Source organism: Protobothrops mucrosquamatus, unplaced genomic scaffold (genome assembly GCF_001527695.2).
Source record: "Protobothrops mucrosquamatus isolate PMUCROS unplaced genomic scaffold, P.Mucros_1.0 scaffold156, whole genome shotgun sequence".
NCBI classification, from domain to species: Eukaryota; Metazoa; Chordata; class Lepidosauria; order Squamata; family Viperidae; genus Protobothrops; species Protobothrops mucrosquamatus.
Window position 1 is genome coordinate 624,687 of NW_015386520.1, and position 25,494 is coordinate 650,180.

A 25,494-nucleotide genomic window follows, 5' to 3' on the forward strand; every position below is an offset into this window, starting at 1 on the left:
CCTAGGCCAGTCCTGCAAGCTGGAATAACCAAGTCTTGAGGGCGCGGCGAAAGGAAGGGAGATCAGGGATAACCCTGATCTCTGGGGGCAGTTCATTCCAGAGGGTGGGAGCTCCCACAGAGAAGGCCCTCCCCCTTGGGGTCGCCAGCCGGCACTGTCTGGCTGACGGCACCCTGAGGAGACCCACTCTATGGGAGCGAATAGTTTTATCATATTTGAATGCCTTTTTAAAAAAAACAATTGTGGGTAATTTAATTGGGAGACATATACTTCTTGGTTTCACATTTTTTATTTTGAATTGAAGGTTTGTAAATAACCAAATTAACAACATTTTTTTTAAATTTCTAGACATTAAAACCCCAGTAGCACCTTTCTGAGGTTATCTCCTTTACCATTTCACAGACTTCATCACTGCTGAGCATGGTTTCCCTTTTGATATTTTTTTTATTAGAGACAGTTTTGCTAATTTTATTTATTTATTTATTTATTTATTGTTCGAATTTATATCCCGCCCTTCTCCTTGCGGACCCTTCTCCTTGCGGACTAATGAACTTATGGACCATCCTAGATTCTTTTTTCTCACTTCCTTTAAAAAGTGGAAACTATTTCTTGAAAAATCTAGCAGTCTAATGTGATTTTGTTTTGTTAATTAGATAGTGAAGGTATCACACTGATCATTTAGATGTGGGTATGTCTGAGTTTTGGAAGAGGATAAATTTAGATTTTTGTCATGCTGGTAAGTCAAGTCTTTCTTGTGTTGTCAGTTACTGGCATCAGTACAGTCTTGAGAGTACTGTACTATGGTCCTTCTTTTAGGATTGCATTCCCTGGTCAAAGCAAGTTACAGTTAACCCATTTCTGTCAGTAGTGCAGGTTTAATGTTCTGCTAGTAAACCACCTCTGATAGTGGAGTTTGTGTATTTATAGCTAGGTTGATTGTTTGACATCTTGAGTTAGTCTGGAGCCATTGAGACTACATATATATAGATAAGTCTACAGTGGTTAATTAAATACCACTGTTTTTAAAAATGCTCTCTAGTTTTTTATTCATAAAAACTGAGAAAATAGAATAGTTACATCTAGCCTTTCTATTTGTTTTGTGTGCTGGATATGAGTGGAATTTCTTCTTTTTCATTACTAGAATAGAAAGTTACAGTGGGCTTTGGAGAAAAGGAATGAGTGACATTGTTGTCTTTGTTTTTGACACTGTATAGTCCATGTGAGTGCTGAAGTGCCAGACTGGGTTAAGCTGCAAGAAAATCCTAATCTGATCAAACATGCCTTAATAAATGATCAAAGTTGTCTTAATAGTCCATATGCATATGTCTTAACCGTCTGTATGTTCTATTAATATTTGTTCACCCAATTAAAAATATTTTGAAATATTTTATTCAGATTACAAGTAAAAATAGCAAAAAGCCACAGTTGTAGCTCTAATGGGAGTACCATACTTGTTTTCTTCTTGGTTATTCCTGCAAACTTTAGGAAAGAGTACGTTGTAAATGTACGTGTTGACAGGGGTGCTAAAGTAAACATTACAATATTATTACAGTGCTTTGAGAATGGGTAAATGTATATGTTACTTGGTTATTTCCAGTAATACTTGCTGGAAACTCAGTGTAAACAGATCCATGTTTGTTTATGTCCAGGTAGATATATTGTTCTCTTGCACATTTGGGGAATTCTGTTTTGGAGGGACCTTTTTCAGCTGTGTTCAAGAATTGGCTCCTTTCATCATAATTGAAAGGATGTTTTCCAGTGTATTGAAGTTCTACAAATCATTTATTGGTTCCTCGTTCTTTCAGCATTTATATAAAATTTAAATAAATGTTTTGTATCTTCATTCTAAGGTTTGCGAATGGATTTTATTCTGTTTGAGCTACAGTACAAAGGAAATAACAGGGATCAAGTTAACAATGTTTTGGAGGTTTTTGTTTCATTCGCTTCATTAAATATATGCAATTAGTAAAAAGCAAATGGTGAATTTGCTAACACATCATTGAACTATTTAGCTTCTTGGATTGAGAAAAGTGGAATTAGTGCTCCATGCCCTTTTTAGCATCTATACTATAGGCAATAGGAAGAATGGGTTGACCTTAATATTTGTTTCCATTAAATCGCCGCCTTGCAGCATTTAGTTTGTACTGAATGAAAAGCTTAATTTCACGCCCTGATTAGTGCTAGTATATGCAGGTGGATATTTATTTTATATGGCTAAGCGGGTCTTCCTTGGCAAATTATTCACCAGCCAGCAGCACTATAATTTCTCATGAGTAGTTAGTGCTAAATTATAGTTCTTGTTAAGGAGCAAATCAAAACAATACTGGATGCTAACCTTTTGACTAGGTACGAGTGATGGGAAGGCAGAGGTAATAGAGAGACAGCACAAGATTAGACTGAGGGAAAGTGAAATAATATAGGTAGTCCTTGACTTACAATCATTTGTTTGGTGATCATTCAGAATTACAACAGCACTGAAAAAGGGACATGATTGGTTTTCACCCAAAGATTGTTGCAGCATCCCCACAGTCACATGATCAAAATTTGGGCACTTGACAATTAGCATGTATTTATGACAGTTGCACTATCCTGAGGTCATGTGATCACCATTTGTAACCTTCACAGCCAGCTTCTGACAAGCAAAGTCAAAGGGGAAAGTCAGATTTGCTTAATAACCTCATGATTCACTTAATAACTTCAGTGATTTGCTTAACAACTGTGGCAAAAAGGTTGCAAAATGGAGAAAGTCTCACTTAACAACTGCCTTGCTTAACAACATAAATTTACAATTGTGGTTGTAAATTGAGGACTATCTGTAGAGTTTTGTGTGTGTGTGAATGAAGAATCTGGAAGAAGAAGTCTGGACTCTGCACTTCTTGAAAATCAGCACATTGAGCAGACTTTATGTTCATCGTTGTGTGGGATGGAAAAGTGATCGGTGATCCCAGAATAATTGTTTATGTTTTGTTTTATTTGCAAATGATGGAAGATTATCTGTGTCTTTTTATGACTGTGAGAGAATGCTTCTATTTTTATTCCAAGTTATTTTGGGGTTTAGTTTATATCATTGTTTTGTTTTATGGATGGATGGATGGATAGATAGATGAAGGGAGGATTTTTGTTACAGGTTACTGCAAAGTTAATTTGCATTAGAATTATAAAAGAGGTGGATTTTGTACTTTTATTAGAGGTAATGCAAATAAGTGTGTTCAAACTTTTGACTTTGTAACTCTTCATCAGGCTAGCTGATACAAAAAGAAAGGGTTGGGAGAAGTAAAATAAAGGTCTGATCCTAGTCAGAAATCTCTATACATCACATAAGGTAAGAAACCAATCTGAATTACAATGAATGGTTCAGTTTTCAGAAATGGGAAGGGAGGAGATTATGCTTGCTATTTTGCTGGTAAATGCTATGTAATTTGAAACAGATACTGAGGTATAAAATCAATGTTCTCTCTTTTTTCCCCTCTTCCTCTCCCTCATCTCAGTCATAGGCACTAAAATATTGCTTCCTAATAATTGTATAACATGTCACCTCTTCAAGATAAATCTAAAGAGCAAACCTGATGGTTGTGATACATCTTTTTCTTCCTTGGGTTTTGAATCTTTAGCCTGTTGAAGAGTAGTAAGAACTCAAAGAAATTGTGGAATGTTTGTTACTTGCAAGCAAGTATTGCCCAACTATGGAGTTGCGTTATTTTTGTTTTAATGAACCAGAGTGAACATTCGTATATTTCTTAAAGTATTGTAATGTTGTTTATGCAGCAGGTTTTCCACCTTAATTGAAAGTACTTTCTTCTGTTTCTTGTGCAACCAATCATTCTTTAAATACCTTTGCAAAACATACTTTCTCTCGGCGGGATATTTTTTGAAAAGGCTGTTGTAACTACAGCTAATCCAGGCACAACTGGAAAGGATCCAATCTGGGTTGATCACCTGGACCAGAGGTTTAGTCTTCTAAGCTTTTGGACTCGTGCTGGAGCCCATCTTCAGGGAAGTTCTCTCTCACCAGAATGTGAGAGAGACTGACTCAGATTGGATCCTGAAACATTATCCTGGGACATGTATATTTGCCTTCATTCATAACTGGTAAAGTCAACTCTGTGGGGATTGAGTCAAGCACTTGGCATTTGTCAAATATAATTCGTTCAGAGATTTTCTTATGGGTTTTCTTAAAAATTCCAGATTTTGGACATGATAATGTGTGTGCTGCAGAGCAGAATATTAGTTTTAGCTTAACCTTTAACTTTTGAACGGTGTAGCCCAGTGATGGCGAACCTTTTAGAGACTGAGTGCCCAAACTGCAACCCAAAACCCACTTATGCATCGTCAGGTGCCGGGTTGGTGTGGCCCATTGGCTGGGTGTGGCCAATTGGCTGGGTGTGGCCCATTGGCTGGGTGTAGCCCATTGGGTGGGCATGGCTACAGTGATAACGGCAGACTGGGTGGGACTAAAACGTTCAATCAATTCCAACTTTGCAAGGTCTTTTTTTTCCCCGTGAGAAGTTGAAATTGACTGAACCTTTTTTTTTTGCACACGGCAGAGGCCTATAGCGAAAAGGTTTTATAAAACCCAGCTGAAGGCCTAGGACTGGGGCGATGGTACGTGTGCCCACAGAGAGGGCTCTGAGTGCCGCCTCTGGCACCTGTGCCATAGGTTCTCCACCACTGGTGTAGCCTATCCTAAAATGATTCTTTCTGATCCATAGCTTTTCACGGATTTATCAAATAAGTATAAGGTATTACTAAATAAATAGTTTGGGGGAACTTGAGGCAGCCGTTTAGATTTCCCGCTTGAATAAATGCAAACAATACTACCCAATTCTCACCTTTTGGCAGGTCTAGTTTTTATCATCGGTAGTCACAACCATATAATTAAAGACACCAGCAAATGGAATATGAGATGGAACATGCAGAATCCTTTATACACTCCACAGAGGTAGGACATGCACTGGATAAGTTAGTTAGCAGAAGATATTATTTCTTATTTTCATGCCAGAAATAATTACAACATTCCATTTGGAAATATTCAAACATTTTATAGGAGTATATCAGTAATTAAACAAATCATTGTGCAAGATTACCTCTCAACTGAGGTATCAATTGGCTATTGGGCAGCTTAAAAAGAACATGGATGCTTTCCTTTAATAGGAAAGATGGGGCATAGAATAGTGTCTATATTTCTACCGAGTCTTAAATACACTGATAATGGAAATGTCCCTTGCTTTCCTAGCGTTCTTCTGTTCCTTTAACTATGTTTTGGTTAATTTTACAATTGGCTACCCACCTGTTATAATACTTTTTATCATTAAACAAAATTAATTTTAAAAATGGTCTGGTGCTGTCTGCTTTTAATGGAATTGGAGTTTCTTTAGTCCTATAATCTGCCTCATGAGGCTTGTCTGTCTTCTAGGAAGTACAGCATTGCATCATTAAAATATCACCCCCTGCTGAGAAAAAACATCAGTCCTGTTCACTAAATGGCAATGCTGAAGCGGTGACAAGTGTTTGTAAAAACTGTATTAAAAATTCATTTATTCTTAGCTAAGCATTTAGCTAAGCATAAATGAATTTAACAAATAATGGATAATAATAAATTACTGTGCTCTTGTTGTTAACAAATATGTCTGTGCAAAGGACCACATAAAAATAATAAATGTTCTTCCATCCCAGCAGTAGTTCTATGGTACCAAAAGGAAGCTGCAGTTCTGAATTCAATAGCTTTGGAATGGAGAGCCTTGAAGCAAGATTGCTGGATGGGACTAGACTTCCTTAAAGAATTATGTGATCAAATTCATATTGCCATGTTCATTTGACATTGTTCACCTAAAGCAGGAAATTTTTCATAATCAGTAGCCCCCTGACTCTCATATCAAAGGAATAACACTGGAAGGTTAATGTCAGCCATGGGTTTTTTTGTTTTTTTGCTTTATATGTGATGCCAGTGTTTGGCCCCATAATTTTCTCAGCTTGCTTTATTTCTCCTTTTTATATATGGAGGAGAGGCAGATATTTAAGAACCTTTCTTGCACAAAAAGGCTTATTCTTTCTTGCTACATAATTAGCACTTGTTTATGACACAACCTCTGATCTGATTTTTAAAACAAATTGCACAGTAAAGAAGCTGATATTTAAACTGTATGGTAACCATGGCTCCAGCTGTGATTCAAATATTGTAAGCCTTCAGGGGTTGTATTAGGCTTAGAAAATAGGAACTGAGGCCTGTAATTTAATGTCTGTCTTTTAAAAACTGCATTTTTTAGGAGAAAAAAATGCATTCCATAGAATTTAAAATATTGACTCATTCTGAGAAAACAGCCTTTTCAAACCTCACTAGAGACTACTCAGATCCATTAACTTAACAGTGGAAGAAGGAGGAAAGGAAGACAATAAAACAAAACCCCCGTTAAAGATTGCAGGAAAATGATGACCAGCATGAAATCAGAGTGAGATAATGGCTTCAGAACACTGGGAGGGAGAACATTGAGAAGGTAACCTTAGAAGTCAGGTAAAATATTCAGAACAACATTTGAGTTTTAGTGTAAGACTGAAATGCTGAAGGTAGTTCATCTGGATAATGCACTGAATTGTGTTGGTGATAAATGGAATCATGCTTGTAAAATGTGTATAGAAAGGTTTTGTTTCAATTTCTGCACAAAACAATTATGTTAACATGGTTAAGAAACTTTGAGGAATTGTTGTCAAGATATCTTGGGATTTTAAAACATCATCAGTTAGCAGTATTACTTTTACTATAATTACATGGGAATGTTGAGTTCTTAACACAGGCAAGAAACTTTGCAATCTTGACAATTGGAAAAAACTCCTTTTAAAATGAAATTAATGCTATTGGTCCATTTTCTGCTGCTTTCTTAAGGGTAGAATCATGATACAATCTCTCCTGACATCGTCCTATTTATGTTGATTAATTATTTTAGACACATGTACAGATATATGCGGGCACACTTATGATATTGAGACAATTTCTGTGCATGTATTAAGAGCAATTTTTCCACATTATCTGGGAAATGTGAATTGAATCAACCTGATTTGGTTCAGATCTCAGTACTGAATCTGATGAGCTTTTTAAAATCAAACTGGCAGGTTGAATCAAATGAGTGATTCAAAATGAATTTTGACCGACAAACCATGGCAGTTCAGCATCGATGTGCTCTACATAGGGAGCTGCCCTTGAAGACCATCCAAGAGCTACAACTTGTCCAGAATGCAGTGGTGAACGCAGTAATGGGTGCCCATGTAATACCTCTATTGCACAAGCTGTGTGGGCTTCCAGTTTCCTTCAGGGTGCAGTTCAAGATGCTTGTTATTACTTTTAAAATTCTATATGGCCCAGAGCTAGCTTATCTGCAGAACCACCTTTCCCTAAGAACAGATTAGTTAGGGTAGCCATGCGCTTAGTAGTCCCCTCCCTTAAACATTGCCATCCTAAGGCAGCTAGGAAGCACCTCTTTTTCATGGCACCCCATGCCATATGGAACATAATTCTCCCTGAAGTTCAGCAGACTTCTACCCTCTTAACCTTCGGAAAAGCACTAAAGACCTGGCTTTCTCATCAAGCACTGGGATAGTTGGATGTAATATACAGTAATTATGTACTGACAATGAAAAGTCCTTTAAGGAATCTCCGAATGAGAGTCTTTCTGAAAATTCAGAATAGATTTATGGTTCCTGCCAGAAGATAGGATAAAACAGAAATGCAATAGGGAAAGATTGCCCTAAGAATTGTGTTTTTTTTTTTTTTCCTAATAGTATACAGAAGATTGTCGGCTTTTTCAAATTAATTTATTGTTATTTTATTAAGGTTATGGTTTTCTAAAAAATAACTTTCTTGTTATATACTACAGATTTATTCAAGCATCAGTTACCAATTGTGATGAGAGAAAAAAAGATGAAACATATATCTCAATTTATCACAGCCCACCCTTTCATCAGATACAAATACAGAAGACATTGAGTCATTATGTCACAATGCATTTAATTCCTCCCTACCCACCCCATGCCAGATGTCTGTATATTAGCTTCTTCTATTATCTTGGTGGTGGCGCAGTGGTTAGAATGCAGTGTTGCAGGTTAATTCTGCCCACTGCCAGGAGTTTGAGCCTGAGGGGGCTCAAAGTTGACTCAGCCCTCCATCCTTCTGAGGTTGGTAAAAGAAGGATCCAGATTGTTGGGGGCAATGTGCTAACATTATAAACTGCTCAGATAGTGCTGTAAAGTACTGTGAAGCAATATATAAGTTTAAGTGCTATTGCTATCTTTTATTCTATTACCACATATGTCATACATCCAAACATCACTAATGCATTGTTGAAGTTTGCAAGTACTATATTTTCATATTTTAGAGCAATGTGAACATCAGTTTTTATAACCTGTACCAAGTTACATTTGTACTGTGCAGAAAATGACTTAAAGAGTTGCAAAAAGCATGAAGCGGTTTCATTGGGGACATAACCTGAATCAAAATGTTCACTCTAATTCAGATTAAATGCAGAGTATGTTGAGGTGGAGGGTTGTATGTCCCTTACTATACTTTTTAAAAGATTTTAGTACCTGAGCTGTGCTATACTGATAAATTTTATTGGAATGGAGTCTTTATAGAATTTTAAGTTTCCCTCCCCTGCAACTATAGTTCTATTACTGTACAGTATTTTGCACTTATACCTTACTTGAAAATTATATCGGAATATATGTTATTATCACCTGGAACAAAAGTTAGGATAGCCAGGTCTCAATATAAAAGAAGATCTCTTATGTCTATTCTTTCCTAGCCACGAATACACATGCCTAAAGATGGATTCCAGCTTACATCTTCTGGATACCAAGCATGGCTAAAGCAGGTTGGACTGTATTACTGTTTCTTATTTATGGTTAGAGTTTGCACTAGAAACATGTGCTTGTTTCATTAGTAAAATATATACAGAATTCAACTCCTATTCTGTAATCAAATACCAGTGCCATTTCTATATTCACGTGCATTTTGTGTCTGCATGCTGTGTACATTTCCACTTCTCATGAGTAAAAGTTCAAACAAGGATCATCAGAAGGGAGAGTGGAACAATACCTAGAAAGATGGGAAACAACAACTTAAATTGCCGAATTAAAATTAACCTTCAAGTGTGAAGATCTATAGTGGTGGTAATAACAGGGAGGGCAATGGGTTAATACACAGGAGACTTACATCTAGAGCCTAATTCAGATTTGATTGGGTAAAACAAGTGTGGACATTTGCTCATATCCCATAACAATCCTGCAGTTTGACACAATCTGACACTGTTGGGAGTCCCTGCTCAGACGTAGTCTAGTGCTATATTACTTTGGTGATTATTAAAGGCCAAGCTTTAGATGTTTCGGCACTCTGGCTCTAGCAATTGCTGTCAGCATCTTAAAACAAATCTAGTATAACAATTCTCCCCAAAGAATCCTGTTTTAAACTTTGCATGTGTGACACATGCATGCTTGTGGTAGTAATTTTTGTGGGAAAATGCAGTAGAGATGAAAAGTTACACCTTTGTTGAAAGTAGGAATTATGTCATGGTATTGAAAAAGTAAAACAATGAAGATAAACTACATACTATGCTTATAGTTAGAGTAATGAACATTTTGCTGAAATAAATGTCTCTTTGGAGTTCTGGTTGTTAGCCGCCCTGAGTCCGCAAGGAGAAGGGCGGGATATAAATTAAATTAATAAATAAATAAATAAATTAATAAACTACATTGAAAAATCCATTAAATCAGGGGTGTCAAACTCGCAACGTCACGTGACGTGTTGCGACGTATCACGACTTTTTTCCATTGCCGCCAATGGGGTGGGCGCGGTTTCAGCATGATGCATCCGGCCCGTGGGCGGGCAGTTTGACACCCCTGCATTAAATTAAGCAGGATATAAAATAAAATTAAACATACTTTTAAAAGAAAGGGTAGAATTTTGAATGTTTCAGTGATTTTTTATATGTGGCTCTAGAATCAGACTGAAGATCCAATTATTGAATGTGTAAAATCTGATGGAATTTTACGAAGAATTGCCAAGGGAATGTGAGGTTTTCTCTTTCAAAAATAGAATCTAGTAATAATAAAATTTAAATGAAGTGTCCCAAAGATACTTTTTCACGAGGCAACTGTAGTTTCTTGACTTCTCAAGAAAGTCCAGTTGCCTTGTGAAAAAGCACCTTTGGGATAACTATGACCTGGATGACTGAGAATCTCCATAGACATTTAAATGAAGTGTATATACCAGTGATGGCGAACCTTTTAGAGACTGAGTGCCCAAACTGCAACCCAAAACCCACTTATGCATCGTTGAGTGCCGGGTGGGTGTGGCCCATTGGCTGGGTGTGACCAATTGGGTGGGCTTGGCTGCGGTGGTAATGGCAGACTGGGTGGGATTAAAAAGTTCAATCAATCAATTCCAACTTTGCAAGATCTTTTTTTTTCCCACGAGAAGTTGAAATTGACTGATTGAACCTTTTTTTTTTTTTTTTGCACATGGCGGCGGAGGCCTAAAGTGAAAAGGTTTTATAAAACCCAGCTGAAGGCCTAGGACTGGGGCGATGGCGCGTGTGCCCATAGAGAGGGCTCTGAGTGCCACCTCTGGCATCCGTGCCATAGGTTCGCCACCACTGGTATATACCTTACCTTAAAGAGAGAGACAAACCTTCAAATTGAGCTCACTTCCTCATGAGTACATGGATATGTCCCTGCAATTTTCTTTGTAACAATACATACCACTTTGTTTCTCTGGAACATTTTCTCGGCATCCCAGTCTAGCATTCCCTAACTAACTCCTAGTCAAGAATTAACTAGGCTTGATTCTGTTTACCTTTCTCAACTGGTGCTGCTACCTGCTGAGCCATAGTGCACCTAATCATTAACTTATATGTTATAGTACAGAAGAAACAAATTTATTAAGTCAATATGTTTTTATTCTATAACTAGGATAGAATAGCTAAGAGTTAATCATGTAATAATTTAGTCATGTTATTTCTTTTCAAGACTATTTTTGCATAAATCAGTAAGATCAGAAAAAGGTTTAAAACATGGAATATGAATTTGCCTGTTTAAATTAATTAGGTTAAATCATAGTTGAAGTCTTTATATTTCCTGACTTTATGATCATATTACTTGCCTAAGCTACATTTTTATAAGAGTAGGTATCACTGAGTTTACCCATTCACCATTATACTCCAATAATGGTGATACTCCAATAATGCTTAACAGAAACTTTAATGCATGGTTTACAGCTGAATGTGTTATTTTTCTATTCTTTTCAAAGTCTTTACCCACTGAGTGAATAATGGCAGTAACTCATGCACCTTTACCATGTATTAAATGCAGTATTTCTGGGGAGTTATTTTTATAGCTGGAGAGAAAGCAATACGCCAAGGATTCTACATCCTCATATTGATCCAAAATAAATGAGTAAATAAGGTTGAAATTATTTGCAGTATTTTATTTGCAGTGTGGATAGTTTTCCTCCTCTTTCAGGTATTTTTCAGCAATGACTACTTGTGTTTCTAAAATAAATATGTTGCTTTTTCTTGTATACCTGTTCTTTGTCCCCTTCTTTGAATTGGCTTTGTTTTTTAAATTGTTATGTGGCAGAATATAATCAGCAGAATTGAATTATGATATGAAAAAAATATTAGAAAGAAAATGCTATTAAAAAGTAACATTGTAGCAAATCTTTTAGCTTGACCAAGCCTTTAGCAAAATCTTGGTTTATGTGCAAACTGTTTTCCAAATTATTTCTTTCACTGGCAGTAGTGTTTTCCCTTTGCATTACTTTCTATTGATCTAGTGTCTGATTTATACATTAAATATAAGTAGCTTAGTAAAAGTGATCTTAAGACTAATTTATATTATAAATAAAAATGAAACAAAATGGATTTCTGCAAGGCTGGTCATGCAGTGAAATAGTAATAAAGCTGACCATTTTATTTAAAAATAATTGAATAGATTTGAATAATTTTAGCAACCTAAATTCAGAATAACTGTTGAGCAGAAGCTGTGAGGGGTCAGTCATATTACTATTACTACTCTTGGTAGGCTTTTACAGAGAGTGGTATACTAAAATGAAGAGTAGTTGTTACCGGTGAACAAATTTTGTCCTTTTGTTTTATGAGCATAAGCTTTGGAGAGAAATAGATGTCTATGTTTCTTTTTAAGATTTTGATCTTGACTTTTTCCTTCCAATGAATGCCTTGTCCATTGACCAGTAACATTCCATCCTCAGCATGGTAATATATTTTTTTAACAGTAAGTATCCATTGGGAAAAATTGATATGCTTTTTAATAGTTTAAAAGATGCTTGCTTTTTCTTTGCCTAATCATTTAAAAATTTGATTATTGAATTATGAAATGATAGGTTTCATTCAGACATGATAGCAAGCAATGAAATTCAACTATTGTTCATTTTAAACATCTGAATGGACATGGACTACCAAACAGCAAATGTGACAATAGTTGGATGGGCAGAAAATATAAAAAAGAAAAAAAGGGCAAAAAGGAAGAAAAAAGGGGGAGGGGGAAAGGGAAAGTATATAAAAAAGGAAACAAAACAAAAGAAATATAGAAAGAAATATCTTCCCCCTTCATAAAGACAAGTAGAAATATTTTCACTAAATCAACATCTTTTCTAATATTTCAGTCAATATTTCAGTCAGTCTTCATCCCATATCTCCTGTTTTATCTGTTGGCAAATAATAAAATCTCATCTTTGAATTTTAAGCAGCAAAAGTCCATTAAGAGATTCCAGAGGGGAAAATATATGTATTTCATTCCTTTATATTATTTACTAAATTTATATCACCCCTCTTGCCTTGAGATGGCTGTACTTTACACAATATCTTGCCATTTTCTCCAAAAATACAAAGAAAAAAAATCTACCATATCTCATCTTGTATCTTTAAACAAATCTGTAAATTATTCAGATAAAAAAATCCATTAAAAACTACTAGAATCAATAAATTAAAAATATTAATCTTTAATCCCTTCAAATGATGTCCCACAAATTAATTTCTTCACTTCATCTTCTCTCAATTTTAAAATAATTAATCACTTTCTCTAAAAATACAGCAAAACTCTCTTCCTATATTTGTCTATAAACAAATCTTTAAAGTTTCATCATTCAGTCCTAGTCAAGAAAACCCATTAAAAGCTGTTTAAAAAAGAGGATCATATATAGTTTAACCTTGATCAACTAAGCCAACTTCTTCGTTTTAGTTTTAAAGGTCTTAATTATTTCTTTTAGGTAACGTTGGAAAAGCTGATAGCTTCTCTCTTTTCTTTTTCTCAGGAAATAATATAGTGTATGTCTTTTGTAAATCCAAAGTAAAAAAATTGTCCAGTTAAAATCCACATATCCAAGTCACTCTTCTGGTTTATTATTTGTTTACCTTTTAACTATTAAAACCTCGGTAGGTTTCATTTGTAGGTCCTGTATAACATATTTGTCAACATCATTCTTATATCATGTCAATTTTAAATCCATATCCTAAACAGCCTGATTCTCAGTTATATCAGCAGTAGCTCTGGTCTCTCTTCCACTTTTAGAAGACTTTTAGAAAAGTCTAAAGCGAGTGTGACCAACTTTTGGCCCATGGGCCACATGCAGTCCTGGACAGCTAGTAATGCGGCCCTTTAAGTTCATAAACTTTTAAAATTATAGTGATTTTTAGTGATATTTACATACCATATTATATATTTTATATATGGCCCAAGACCATTCCTTTTCATTTAGTGCAGTCCAGGCAAGCCTAAAGGTTGGATAGCCATGGTCTAAAGGGCATTATTTTGCGTTCATTGTTGCCAAATATCCTTAAATTCTTCCAGAATTAATATATTTTCTTCATTCTGAGGAAGTAAGAATTCTCCTTTAATACAATCTTTTAAGTCTTTATGGCTGTCTCTAGTAACTAGCCTTCAAAATCTCATCATGTTTTGCTCTCATCTAAAACATTTTCCCAGGAAGAGATTTCTTACACTTAAATTCAAATCTTCATATATACTTAATATATTTTTAAACAAACTACAGGAAGTATTATAACTTTTCCAAAACCTTGTTTCTAATCAATCTGGCCTCATAGTCCATTTAAAAACTTTCCAGAATCAACATTCTAGTCACCCTTTCACTGCTTATTTCTAAGTAACATTTTTCTTTAAGTTTGAAACTTACATAAATCTTCTTTTGCTGCGGGTTGGAAGAAAATCACCCATTGTAATAAAACTTGTCCTTCTGGAGGTTCTTAATGTCCAAAAAAGAAGGTTACATTCGCAGTTTCCAATAAAAGTGATGAAGAGGGGAATTGGGCTAACTCGCTGTCCTTTTGAAAGGCTCTGAACTGTGGCTTGGGCAAAGCTGTCTCTCCTGACTCTCAGAGCTCTAAAATCTTCTGAAGACCACTTATCACTGGGAGCATCTGTAAGAAGTACTTTGAGCAATCCAAGGTCCTCTCCTTTATCTGGGGAGAAACTTAGGGAGCCAGTTCCTTCACCTGCTCCACTTTCCACCATGATTGTCAGCTCCACTAAAAGTGAAGCCATCTTAGTCTGCCATTGCTTCCCTGGGGAGCGTCTCATATAATTTCCAATAACTTTTAAGTCTGTTCACTTGTACACCATTGCACATCCTTTTCATCATTTATTCCTTCTTCCCATTCAAAACCTCTTCATTTATTCCACTCTTTATCCAGATAAATGCTGAGTATTTGCTTTCATCTATTGCCTGCTCTTGCTGTCACTCTGGGGAGGAAGAGTAATCTATCTTCATCCCTGTCTACCACACCAATCTTCTCAGTCACTATCAGATCACCCAAAGGACAAGTTCTACTCCTCCCTCTAGTTCCTCCCTACTCACTCTTTTTTCATCCAGGATCATAGTTGGATGGTTCTTTCATCCTCTGCCCTCCACAGCATTCTTCTACCTCTGCCCTCTTCTGCCATTTTCATTGCTATAGTTCTCAGTCTGTATTCATTCCACTTTCTAAATCCCCCACAATATTACCTTCTGACTTTACGACATTTCCTCAATTATTCCCATCCTATTCTTCCTTTATCCTACAATCTTTCCCTTAATTATTTTCATTTTCCTTTTAAAACTCCCAGGTTTACTGTTCTTTTTATTTCAACTCTTCCCAGACAATCCTGTATTTCAGTCTTCCTCCTACTCTTGTCTTTTGATCCTCTAACCACAGTGGCCTACCTTCTCTCTTCCACTTTCTTGATCTCCTTCAGGATTTCTTAATTTTTCCAAACATTCTTTCTATACTTCCATTCTTCCTCTTTCAAATCCTCCTGTTACAACTAATAATCTTCTCTCCCTGTTTTGATTTTAATTACTCCCATTTATATCTCCTCTGTCTTTGTATGCATGAGTGTGCTCAGTCTTTCTCAGTCCTTTTCTTTGGATCACAGTCTGGGACGCAAAGAGAATGAATTTGGGCTTCCAGCTTCTCTTTCAGTTGTGGCTTCTCAGATCACCATGGTTCTGTGGAAGATACTCTCCTTTTCCGCACATCTGCAATCTTTGCTGCCCAACTTTTCCAACATGGCATAATTCAGTGGTCTCTGCATGTTATCCCTCCAGCCAGCAGATCAATTTTGTATCATCTGTTCCCTTTGTTTCCTCCATTTTTCTGTCATTTGCCCCCTTCAGCTAAGATTGTATCATTCTCTTTCACACTTAGTGTTTGAAAGGATTTTTTATACTATTAGCCTTTAATTCCCAAATACCGTTTCTTACTCTTAGTATCTAGCTAAAGCAGTTTCCTTTCCTGTAGTGCCTGCTTAATGTTGCCTATAAACTCCTTGGTGATAGGTTTTTCAGTGTAAACATCACTACACTTTTTTCAAGAAAAAAGAGAGGTAGTCCTAGTTTTGTGACTGCCATATTTGATGATTATTCACAGTTACGACTGCAATGAAGAAGTATGACCATTCCTCACATTTATGACTTTTGCAGGTCTGTAAAGCAAAGAAAAGCTGAAGTAAGACTATAAGCACAATTGCAGTTTCACTTAGTGACAGCTTCACTTAATAACTGAGTTGCCAATCCTAGTTGTGGTAGCTAAAGTTGCCAATCCTAGTTGTGGAAAGCTAATACTTTCCACAGGTCACCAAATCCACATCTTGCATTTGGAGAATTTTTTCAATCACTTATTAAAGACAATAAAACGGGCAGTTTTGAGCAAATGTATTCCATTAAATGATGGGTGTGTTTGTTGCATATTCCATGGACAACTTTTGAGTGTGGTAGTATGTTACATTTTTAAAATACCTGTTTAGACAGACATGTCCGTATTAAGTCTCCAATTATATAGTAACTAGAGTAAAAATTATGTAGGTTTTTTAGAATGTGTTATACAAGATTGCTTTTTTACATCTCTTTGCAATATTTTATCCAGTAGATGATATACTGTCATTTAGCAATTGCCGAACTAAGGGATTGTAATTTGGCTGAGACAATCTGGTAGGGCTAGAGTTTAGTTGTGTTTTTTAATTAGATATTGTGAGCGCTCACTGACTGTAAAAATAACTACAACTTTATGCTATCAGTTAAACAAGTATTATCAGAGGGATTAGTAAATGTACTTGTAGTGAGTCAGCTGAAGAACTGGGTAAAAATCCACAATATATTTTGTGGTGAATATTTCCATAAAAGTTTATAACTACTTTTCCTCCTCTTTTTTTAAAGATATATTTCATAAGTAATGGGGACAATTTCACATGAAGTATACTTGAGAAAGGCCTCAACCCTGTTAGAAGGTAGAAAGAAACATGCTTCTTGGGCCTGTGCAAATTATTCAATGATTTGCAGCTATTTCTCAAAGCAGCTATTTGCAGGCTAAGTCCGTCTGCTTCGAGGCCCTTCTGAAATCTTTTGGGTGCATATGCGCATGCCTGGAAAATACTTCCACAGGGATAATTAGTTTAATCAGGGAAAAACACAGTACTAGGAAAAAATGTCTATTTGAACTTTCTATCATTTCAGGCTAAAGTCTTATTTTAAAAAAACAAAACAAACCACACTAAACGCTGAGAACAATAACAATTCTCGATGAGGCCTTAAGAGTAGTAACTATTCCCTTTATCTCACATTTGTTGTGTTCCCCCACCCACCCACCCTCAATTCTTGGATTTAGACTGCAAGCTTCTTCTTGTTTTTGCTTATGAATTATTTAATTGATACTGTTTAAGAAGTAAAATATCTTTGTTATTTATGTTAACCCTTCTTGAATATGTAATTTTTTCACACATTTTTCTTGATCCAATATTTTTAAAAACCTGTTAAAAGTAACACGATCCAGAGCTTTGTGATCAATTTGGCAGTTTAAAATGATACATTTCAGAAAATCCGTTTGTGGCTCTTAAATATAATTTGATCATAATTAATAATTCTGCATTCGTGTATATTAGATTAAAGACCAGATTATTTACAGAATTCCTTGAAATCATACATGTCTTTTACTCCCCCCAATAATTTAAAATCTAAGGAATCATACATTATTTACAGAATTTTGTATAGTCTTCATTGAATTTTTTCTGACAAGTTTTATTTGTGCTATTTTCACATTCACTTACCTACTTATCAGGAGTTGTGCCCACAGTTTGCAAAAAGGTTATTGAATATTTTCCAAAAATTCCATAACAGACCACAGCATAGTGCAGATTTGTATATATTTGTTGTAATTTGGTCTCTGAATTAGTGTAGGAATTTAGTTTACTAAGGTTACATAATGGATAGTTTCTATATATAGCCAATACATAAAAGTACTGTGACTTAGTAGATTCTCCAATTCTAATATCCTTCTAACTTTTCTACCAGGATTGTGTCTCACAGGCCCAACTACTATGGTTTTACTCATTCCAGAATTTGATGATAAGAGAAATTTTGCAAATTGTTATCATTTGTGCTGCTTTGTGAAACATTGGAAGAATTTGTTTGTGGTTTTAGGTAGCTGATTGATGCAGTTTTATTTTATCTTCCATTGGAATTCTAGTGAGGCAGAGGACGCCCTTAACAGGTGCTTGAAAGTTGCTTTAAATGAAATGATAGGAAATAATTGGAGCTGAATTCAAATAAGGTGGGCAGGGGTGCCTTTTAAGAACAGCACTTGCCTTGACAATTGATTCTGGGGGTTAAAGATATATCCACTAAAATGCATGCCAATGATTTCTAGATTGGATTAGTTAGATAATGCACTATATTTAAAGATTGTTCCTAAATTTCACTAGTTATGGAATGTGTTAAGAAAAATTCTGTGGAGAAAATATGTAATCTGTGTTATTCAGAACTGCATTGTTTTTACACTTGGAAGCCCTGAATAGTTCCAGTATTTATGGAAAGCGAGATTTTTCTCCAGACGTTTTGGCCAGGCTATGGCTTTTCTGTAAAATTCCTTATTGTCATTTAAGTGTGTATGGAATGGCGTCCTTGAAACAAAGTAACTGTTGTCTATCTGTGTATGAGTTTATGGAATCTATCATACAACTGGTAGTTTATCAAGACATGATTCAAAACCCCACTGCTAAATTTATCTTTATGCTACTTTCTTTTCCATGCAGGGATTAAGGGATTTGTCAATCCTATTGGATTCAAAATTCTGGATGGATTCTAAAGCATGTTGTATGTACAAGAAATAACTGCAAAGAAATAGTTAAATAATGCCTTGGAATAAGGAAGTTTGGGTCCAATTTTTGACTCCAGTGTTGGCTTGCTGGGTGACCTCCAGAAAAGCAATTAACCTTTGTCCTTCTATAAAGGCAAAAGCAGTTATAACAACAATACAGACACCCTGTTGTTACCACAGAGACCAGTATAGAATAAAAAGGAATTCTTTGTATGAACACTAGGTAGGACCATTTATTTTTCCTATGACAATTAAGCAGTGTTTATTTGAGCCCTTTAATAATCTCCAGATTTCTTCCCTTTTCATTTTCAAATTAAAATACAATATTTCATATTATTTTCTGTTAAAATATGCCCATGTTTATAAACATAGCAAAAGGTAAAGGCTTAAAAAAGAGAAGAAACCCCATTGGATTATATAAATTTTATGGAGAATAGAAAGAGTTTGGGGACAATTATTATAATCTTATTGGCTATAATAACCTATAAGGATAAAGTAAAAGATGTGTCTTCCTAATTCTGGTGGATTTCCTATTTGGCAATGTAGTGGGTGCTTGTTATTTAGTTTAATTCAGAATGTATTGGCTTTTTATTCCACAAAGATTTTTTCCCTCTTTGTGCATTCATATATTATGCACTTGATTACTAGTTTTGCTACCAAAGGATCCTCTACTTTTGTTTGTCATATATAACACTAGATGTTTCCTTTGAGAAAGGCATAATCTGAACATTTAAGTTAGAACAATGTAGGCTATGAAATGCTTTTTGTTAGATGTTGTGTCTTCTCTTTGCCTTTGGAAAATGAGTTAAGCAGGCTCACCTTTTTCATCCCAATCCTTGAAATGATTTATGATTGTATCTACCTTTAGTGGTCTTCATTGACTGTCAGTTTTCAGGGTATTGGTGTTGACTTTTAAGGCCCTAAATGGCTTGAAGCATATGTTTTTGTTGGAGTGCAGAGTTGATTATAGTGGTGATCATAGGCAGTGCCTGGAGGCAGTAGTCTGAGTGAGGAGCTTAAAATTAATTGCTTTGGGAGGTATATTAAACATGGTGTCCAATCAGACTATATATTTGCTAAGAAATTTGGCTCCTTTTGATGCTTTTGTTTCTTCTGTAGAGGATTTTGTATTGTAATGTTGTAATTTTATTATAGTTCAGACTTGTTGTATGATGTAAATTGATTGTGATTACTAAATGAGAATGTTTACAAATGCAATAAAATCTTATTTTATATTTTAATAGCTGGCTTCATTTTATTTATATTAACCAAGTTGAATGGAAAGTAAAGACATATATTTTCTCTTTCTTTCTTTCTTTCTTTCTTTCTTTCTTTCTTTCTTTCTTTCTTTCTTTCTTTCTTTCTTTCTTTCTTTCTTTCTTTCTTTCTCTCTCTCTCTCTCTCTCTCTCTCCTTCCTTCCTTCCTTCCTTCCTTATCTTTATCTTTATCTTTATCTAGTTTTCCAGTTTTAGGAGCTCTAATGATCAGATATATGGATTTTTTTAGCTGTTCCCCAAAGAAATCTGAGATCATATCTCCAACATTTAGCAACAAAATGATAATTTTTAAGCTCAGTGCTTTTTTCCCCTCAAAAAAATAAAGATGGGAATGGGAGTTCAGAAAGATAAACTCAGTTTCTTGCAAAACAGTCCATTAATTTATATTTTAGGTATATTTTCCTCAGATGTCATAGATAAAGTGATTTTAACCACTGCTTTTGTTTCTTTGTTATATTGGATTTAAATAGCAAACTTAGTTAACATTTACACTTATTGTATTGTTTCTTGTGATTGTCTCTAATCAGCAGTTTTTTCATGTTCCTTACTTACTCTGTATTTAGTTGTTTTATTCAGCATGGTAAATTCTCTAGAATAAAACACATTTATGGTTCCAATCCTAGATACACATTAAGAAGTGTATTTAGAATTGGAACCATAAATGTGTTTAATTATCTTTCAAATGAGCTGACGCTACAGCTTTTATCATCCCCACAGCCATATGTTTGGTTGGAAAAATTGGGAACCTATGTGAAGGTCTATATATTGAAGATGTCTAAATGATATTTTGAGACATCTGGCACATAACAAATAAAAATATCTAAAAGATTATTACTGATTTATTAAAATCATCTGACATCCCATAATGCAAATATTTTAAAAGAGACAAGGGTCCGAATATAGTAAAATGGGAGTATGAGTAGACTTCTTGCTTAGGAAAATACACCAATCGGTGTATCTCAAGCACTCTGAAAGACTCCTGGTTGGATTTCTTTGGTGCCTCAGGTAAACCTTGACTTATGACTGGTCACTTATGAAGAGCCCAAAATGAGTGTAATGCAATGCCCTTCTGGTCATCATAAATGTGATGCCACACCTACCCATGGTCATGTGACCACATTTTACCTGCTTAGTCACTTGTCTTTATGACCAATTGCAACGTCCTATGGTCGTGACCATGATTTGGGACATTGTTTTCCAGTTTCTAGAATTTTTGCCAATTTCTGGCATAAAACACCCATTCAGAATAAGGGGTTCACACTTACGATGACAGCATTTCAGGAACAAATATTGCAGATTAGAAAGTAGAATTCCATATTAAATTTTAAGTGCTTTTATTAGCATTGAAATTCCTAAATAGCTTAGACCAGTGGTTCTCAACCTGTGGGTCGGGACCCCATTTGGGGTCGATCGACCATTTCACGGGGGTCGCCAAGCAAGGCTGTCCGCCATTTTTTATCCGCCATTTTTTTTGTCCGCCATTTTTTTCCCCTTTTCCAGTGGGTGCCTTACCTCCCTTGGGCTGGGCCAGCTGGTGGTCGGCCTGCTCCGTCTCTGCTGCTTGCCAGCTACGCCTCGGCCGGTGCAGGGGGCGGAACCACGCATGCACGGCGCTCCCGGGCAGGGAAAGTCCTTGACTTACGACCAGTTGGGTAGTCCTCGACGTACGACAGGTTTAGTCCTCAACTTACGACCGGTTTAGTCCTCGACTTACGATCGGTTTAGTCCTCGACTTACGACCGGTTGGGGTCGCGGCATTAAAAAGGTTGAGAACCACTGGCTTAGACCCTGCCTACCTGAAGGAACCTCTTCCTCTCTAAGTTGTGAACCTAAAGCACTGATAGTTTTCTAAGGTTTTTTTTTTTTTTTGCAGGTGGTGTCCTGAATGGTGGAGGCCTGCTTGGAATCAGCTAGAGCAAGGCTTTTCTTGGGGCTTTTTCCCCTTTGTAATTCCCCTTAGAAATGTGGATTACTCCATCCCTGGCTTATTTTAATTCTTCTTGTTTGAAGAAGAGTTTAAAAATTTATTTCTACATTCAGGCCTTCTAAGTATTTATTTTATAAATACATCTGAATTTTATGTAGTTTGTTCTTTTTCATACATGATATATACTACAAAATCTATATAAATTGTATTCGGAAGTTTTAAGGCACTTTAGTGTTTCTTAGGATTTTATTTATAATGTCAAAATTATTTGTTAGATTCCCTAGACTGGTTTCTGGGAGCATGTTACAGGCAAATGTGATAGATAGATGTTCACCCACAGTTTACATTACATTTGCACTATTTCAGAGTTAGCTATAGTAGACTATTGATGAAAAATGTATTACAGCATGAACTTTGGTAATCTAAAGGCCACTTCATTAGTTTAATTATTATCTTCCCAGCCAATACCACTTAAAGAGGAAATAAGGATATAGAAAGAAACTGTTAGAGAACATAGGTTTTTAGGATAAATGTGGAAGAACTAAAGTGGGGATTAGTCTGAGTGGTAATTGTTTAGATAACTAACAGGAGAAAAGGCACTGTGGTAGGAATAAGAAATGTTCAGGCAGCTGAAGGAGATTTAACAGTAAAGAGGCCAGACACAGGACAAATACTGATACTCAAGGAAAATTAAAGAAATTGGTTTAGGATTTGGAAGTGAATAAAATGCCAGTATTTAGAATTAAGGAAGGACATTATGTGGACAGTATATGTATGTGATTTTGAAAGCAGAATGCTGGAGAAGGGTGAATGAATGCAAAGGAAGATTAGAGAGTAAAATGTGCAGAGCATGGACCAATCTTTTTTTAAAAAGAAATTACAGAATGAACTAAAAGGAATCGTAGAGAGAATGTTATAGAGGAAGAAACATTTTCTGACTGATTCGGCAAGGACAGAGGGAACAGAAAAATCAAGGAGAAAACCAGAGATTTGTGCCTGTTGAGCTATTTTGAGGACATAAGTAGCAAGAAAGAATGAAGTGCAGAGATATTGGAAAGAAATGTGAGATGTTTGGAATTGAGTAGAGAGAGCACCAAGGAGCACTTAAGTCAAATATCAGAACACATTTGGAAAAGTAGATTCAATAGATGGAAAAAGTTCTAGGATAAAAAGTGACATAACAACAACAACAACAACAACAACAACAACCCTGTACCATTTCAGACAAATGGCTGTCCCTGAGCTACAAATATTCTCCTTTATTAGTATCTTAGTGTCATTTTGTACTCTAATGAAAATATTGTGATAACCAATTTATTTCTATTTTATTTCAAAGTGAAGAAAGGGGGGAGGCAATCTAAATTAGCAAGTAATCCATGGTGTCAACTAGCACACAAGTCATTTTTTCCCTCGGTTTATCTCAAATATTTTTGTGTACTTCTTGATTATTATATTTCCCTGCACTAACAAATTAATGAAGTAGAAAAAAGATCTGCAGGCAATAAATTCTATTTAGCCACTTTTATTAAAGATATATAATAGAATTAGAATTAGAATAACAGAGTTGGAAGGTACCTTGGAGGTCTTCTAGTCCAACTCCCTGTTTAGTCAGAAAACCCTATACCATTTCACACAAAATGGTTGTCCAATCTCTTATTAAAAACTTCCAGTATTGGAGCATTCACAACTTCTGGAGGCAGGTTGTTCCACTGATTATTTGTTCTAACTGTCAGGAAATTTCTCCTTAGTTCTAGGTTGCTTCTCTCTTTGATTAGTTTCCATCCATTGCTTCTTGTCCTGCCTTCAGGTGCTTTGGTTACCTCTTCTTTGTGGTAACCCCTGAGATATTGGAACACTGCTATCATACCTCCCCTGGTCCTTCTCTTCATTAAACTAGACATACCCAATTCCAGCAACAATTCTTTATATGTTTTAGCCTTCAGTCCCTAATCATCTTTGTTGCTCTTCTCTGTACACTTTCTAGAGTCTCAACATCTTTTTTACATCGTGGATGCAGTATTCCAAGTGTGGCCTTACCAAGGCATTATAAAACATTATTAACACTTCATGCCATATGCTATATACATGCTGTATGAGCCCTTAGAACTCAGCAGAGAGAAATAGAAGAAGAGGTTTATTAACAAAGGAGAAAGTCATTGGAATGTATGTTCATTGTAAGGTACATAGAGATCAATCTCTACAGGAATTCTGATGGTGATGAGATAAAACTATGGATTGAAATGTTCCAGAGGCAAGGATTTTTTTTAAAATGAAAAAACAGGTTCTGTTCAGATCTACTACTCAGAATAAATGGCTGGGATCAAGACGGCTTTATGTTAATGTTTTGGTATACAGTTGGTCTATTTGGGAGGATCCAGTAGACTGGATGGATCTGTCACAGACATGAAATCTATTCAACATTGAGTCTAGACTCTAGAGCATAGGAGCTCATACAGGAGACTAAACTAGTACTAAAGTGGCAGAGAAGTGAAGGAAAAAGAGAGTAGTAATTAAAATATTTTTTCTGACAATTTTATCAGTATAAATTCAATAGACATATTTTCCATTTTTGCATTAAAATTGGAACACAGTTCATTTACTGAAAGTAAGATGATGAGTGGGATTAAAAAAACCTAAGAATTTTTGTTTTTGAAAATTTGAAAAAGTTTTTTTAGTGTGGAACTGTTATAAAAATATGTTGTTCCACAAAAGATGCTGAAATGAAGTCAGAGGCAAAGGGTTATCAAGGGCTATAGGACAAATATCAAGGAAGACGGAGAGACAACCTTTAGGGTGGGAGTGGCAATTTCAGACACAACTGAAAAAATATCTAGACATGGTGAACAAGATAGTATTTAGAAAAAGGAAGATGGGTATAATCATAGAAATGGGACTTGATAGATCCTGTGACCTTTCAATGCTACTTGCCCAAGACCCCAAAATAAAGAGGCTAATAATATTTTTATTTCACTAACAAATTTAGTATAAGCTTTCATAATCTGCACTTCATTTCATCAGATGAATAGAATGATAAAATCTTTAAAAAAATAAAAATGGTTGATTGAAAAAAGTGTTACCAGACTCCTGATTTTTTGGGTATCAGATTAACATAGCTCTCCTCCTACATTTCAGAGAGTGATCATATTTCAATCAGTCTTCTTCCATTCCTCAGGCAAGATAATTGGATGCTAGAAACTACCTATTCCAGAGGCAGAGCAAATAGGAGTTTTAGTTAAATTTGCACAAAACACCAAGCCAGATTTGCCTAAAACTGGTTTATTCATGATGCTCCCATTGACCTTCATTTGATTCTTTCTGTAAACTTCCGTATCTAAATTAATATAAACATTTATTAGGGCAAATAACTTTTACTATTTAATACAGGTTAAATAGTAAAGCTGTTATATATTTCTTCAAAGTCTTTAATTCATCTTTTCTTCCTTTTTGTTTAATTATTATATTATTTCTATTCCATTTTTATATATAATGGTGAACATGCCTAATATTTCTGCTTTTTAATGTTGCATATTATTATAATGATATATTTCTTTAAATTCTCTTTTCATCCTTGTGGGTGGTGTGTGTCTTCCTCAGACTCAGATCCTCTGCCTGAGGCCTGGGGGTTGGAGGGTTCAGTGCTATATC

At 35.5% G+C, this 25,494-nt stretch overlaps 1 protein-coding gene across 1 annotated transcript in view; it reads left to right on the forward strand.

The window, feature by feature from the left end:
* Positions 1-25,494, forward strand: part of BTRC (beta-transducin repeat containing E3 ubiquitin protein ligase) — a 160,466-nt gene that overhangs the window by 10,470 nt on the left and 124,502 nt on the right. The window contains exon 2 of the mRNA XM_015813435.1: positions 8,790-8,858. Within this exon, the coding sequence (XP_015668921.1) occupies positions 8,790-8,858 (69 nt within the window). The remainder of the gene's footprint in view (positions 1-8,789; positions 8,859-25,494) is intronic.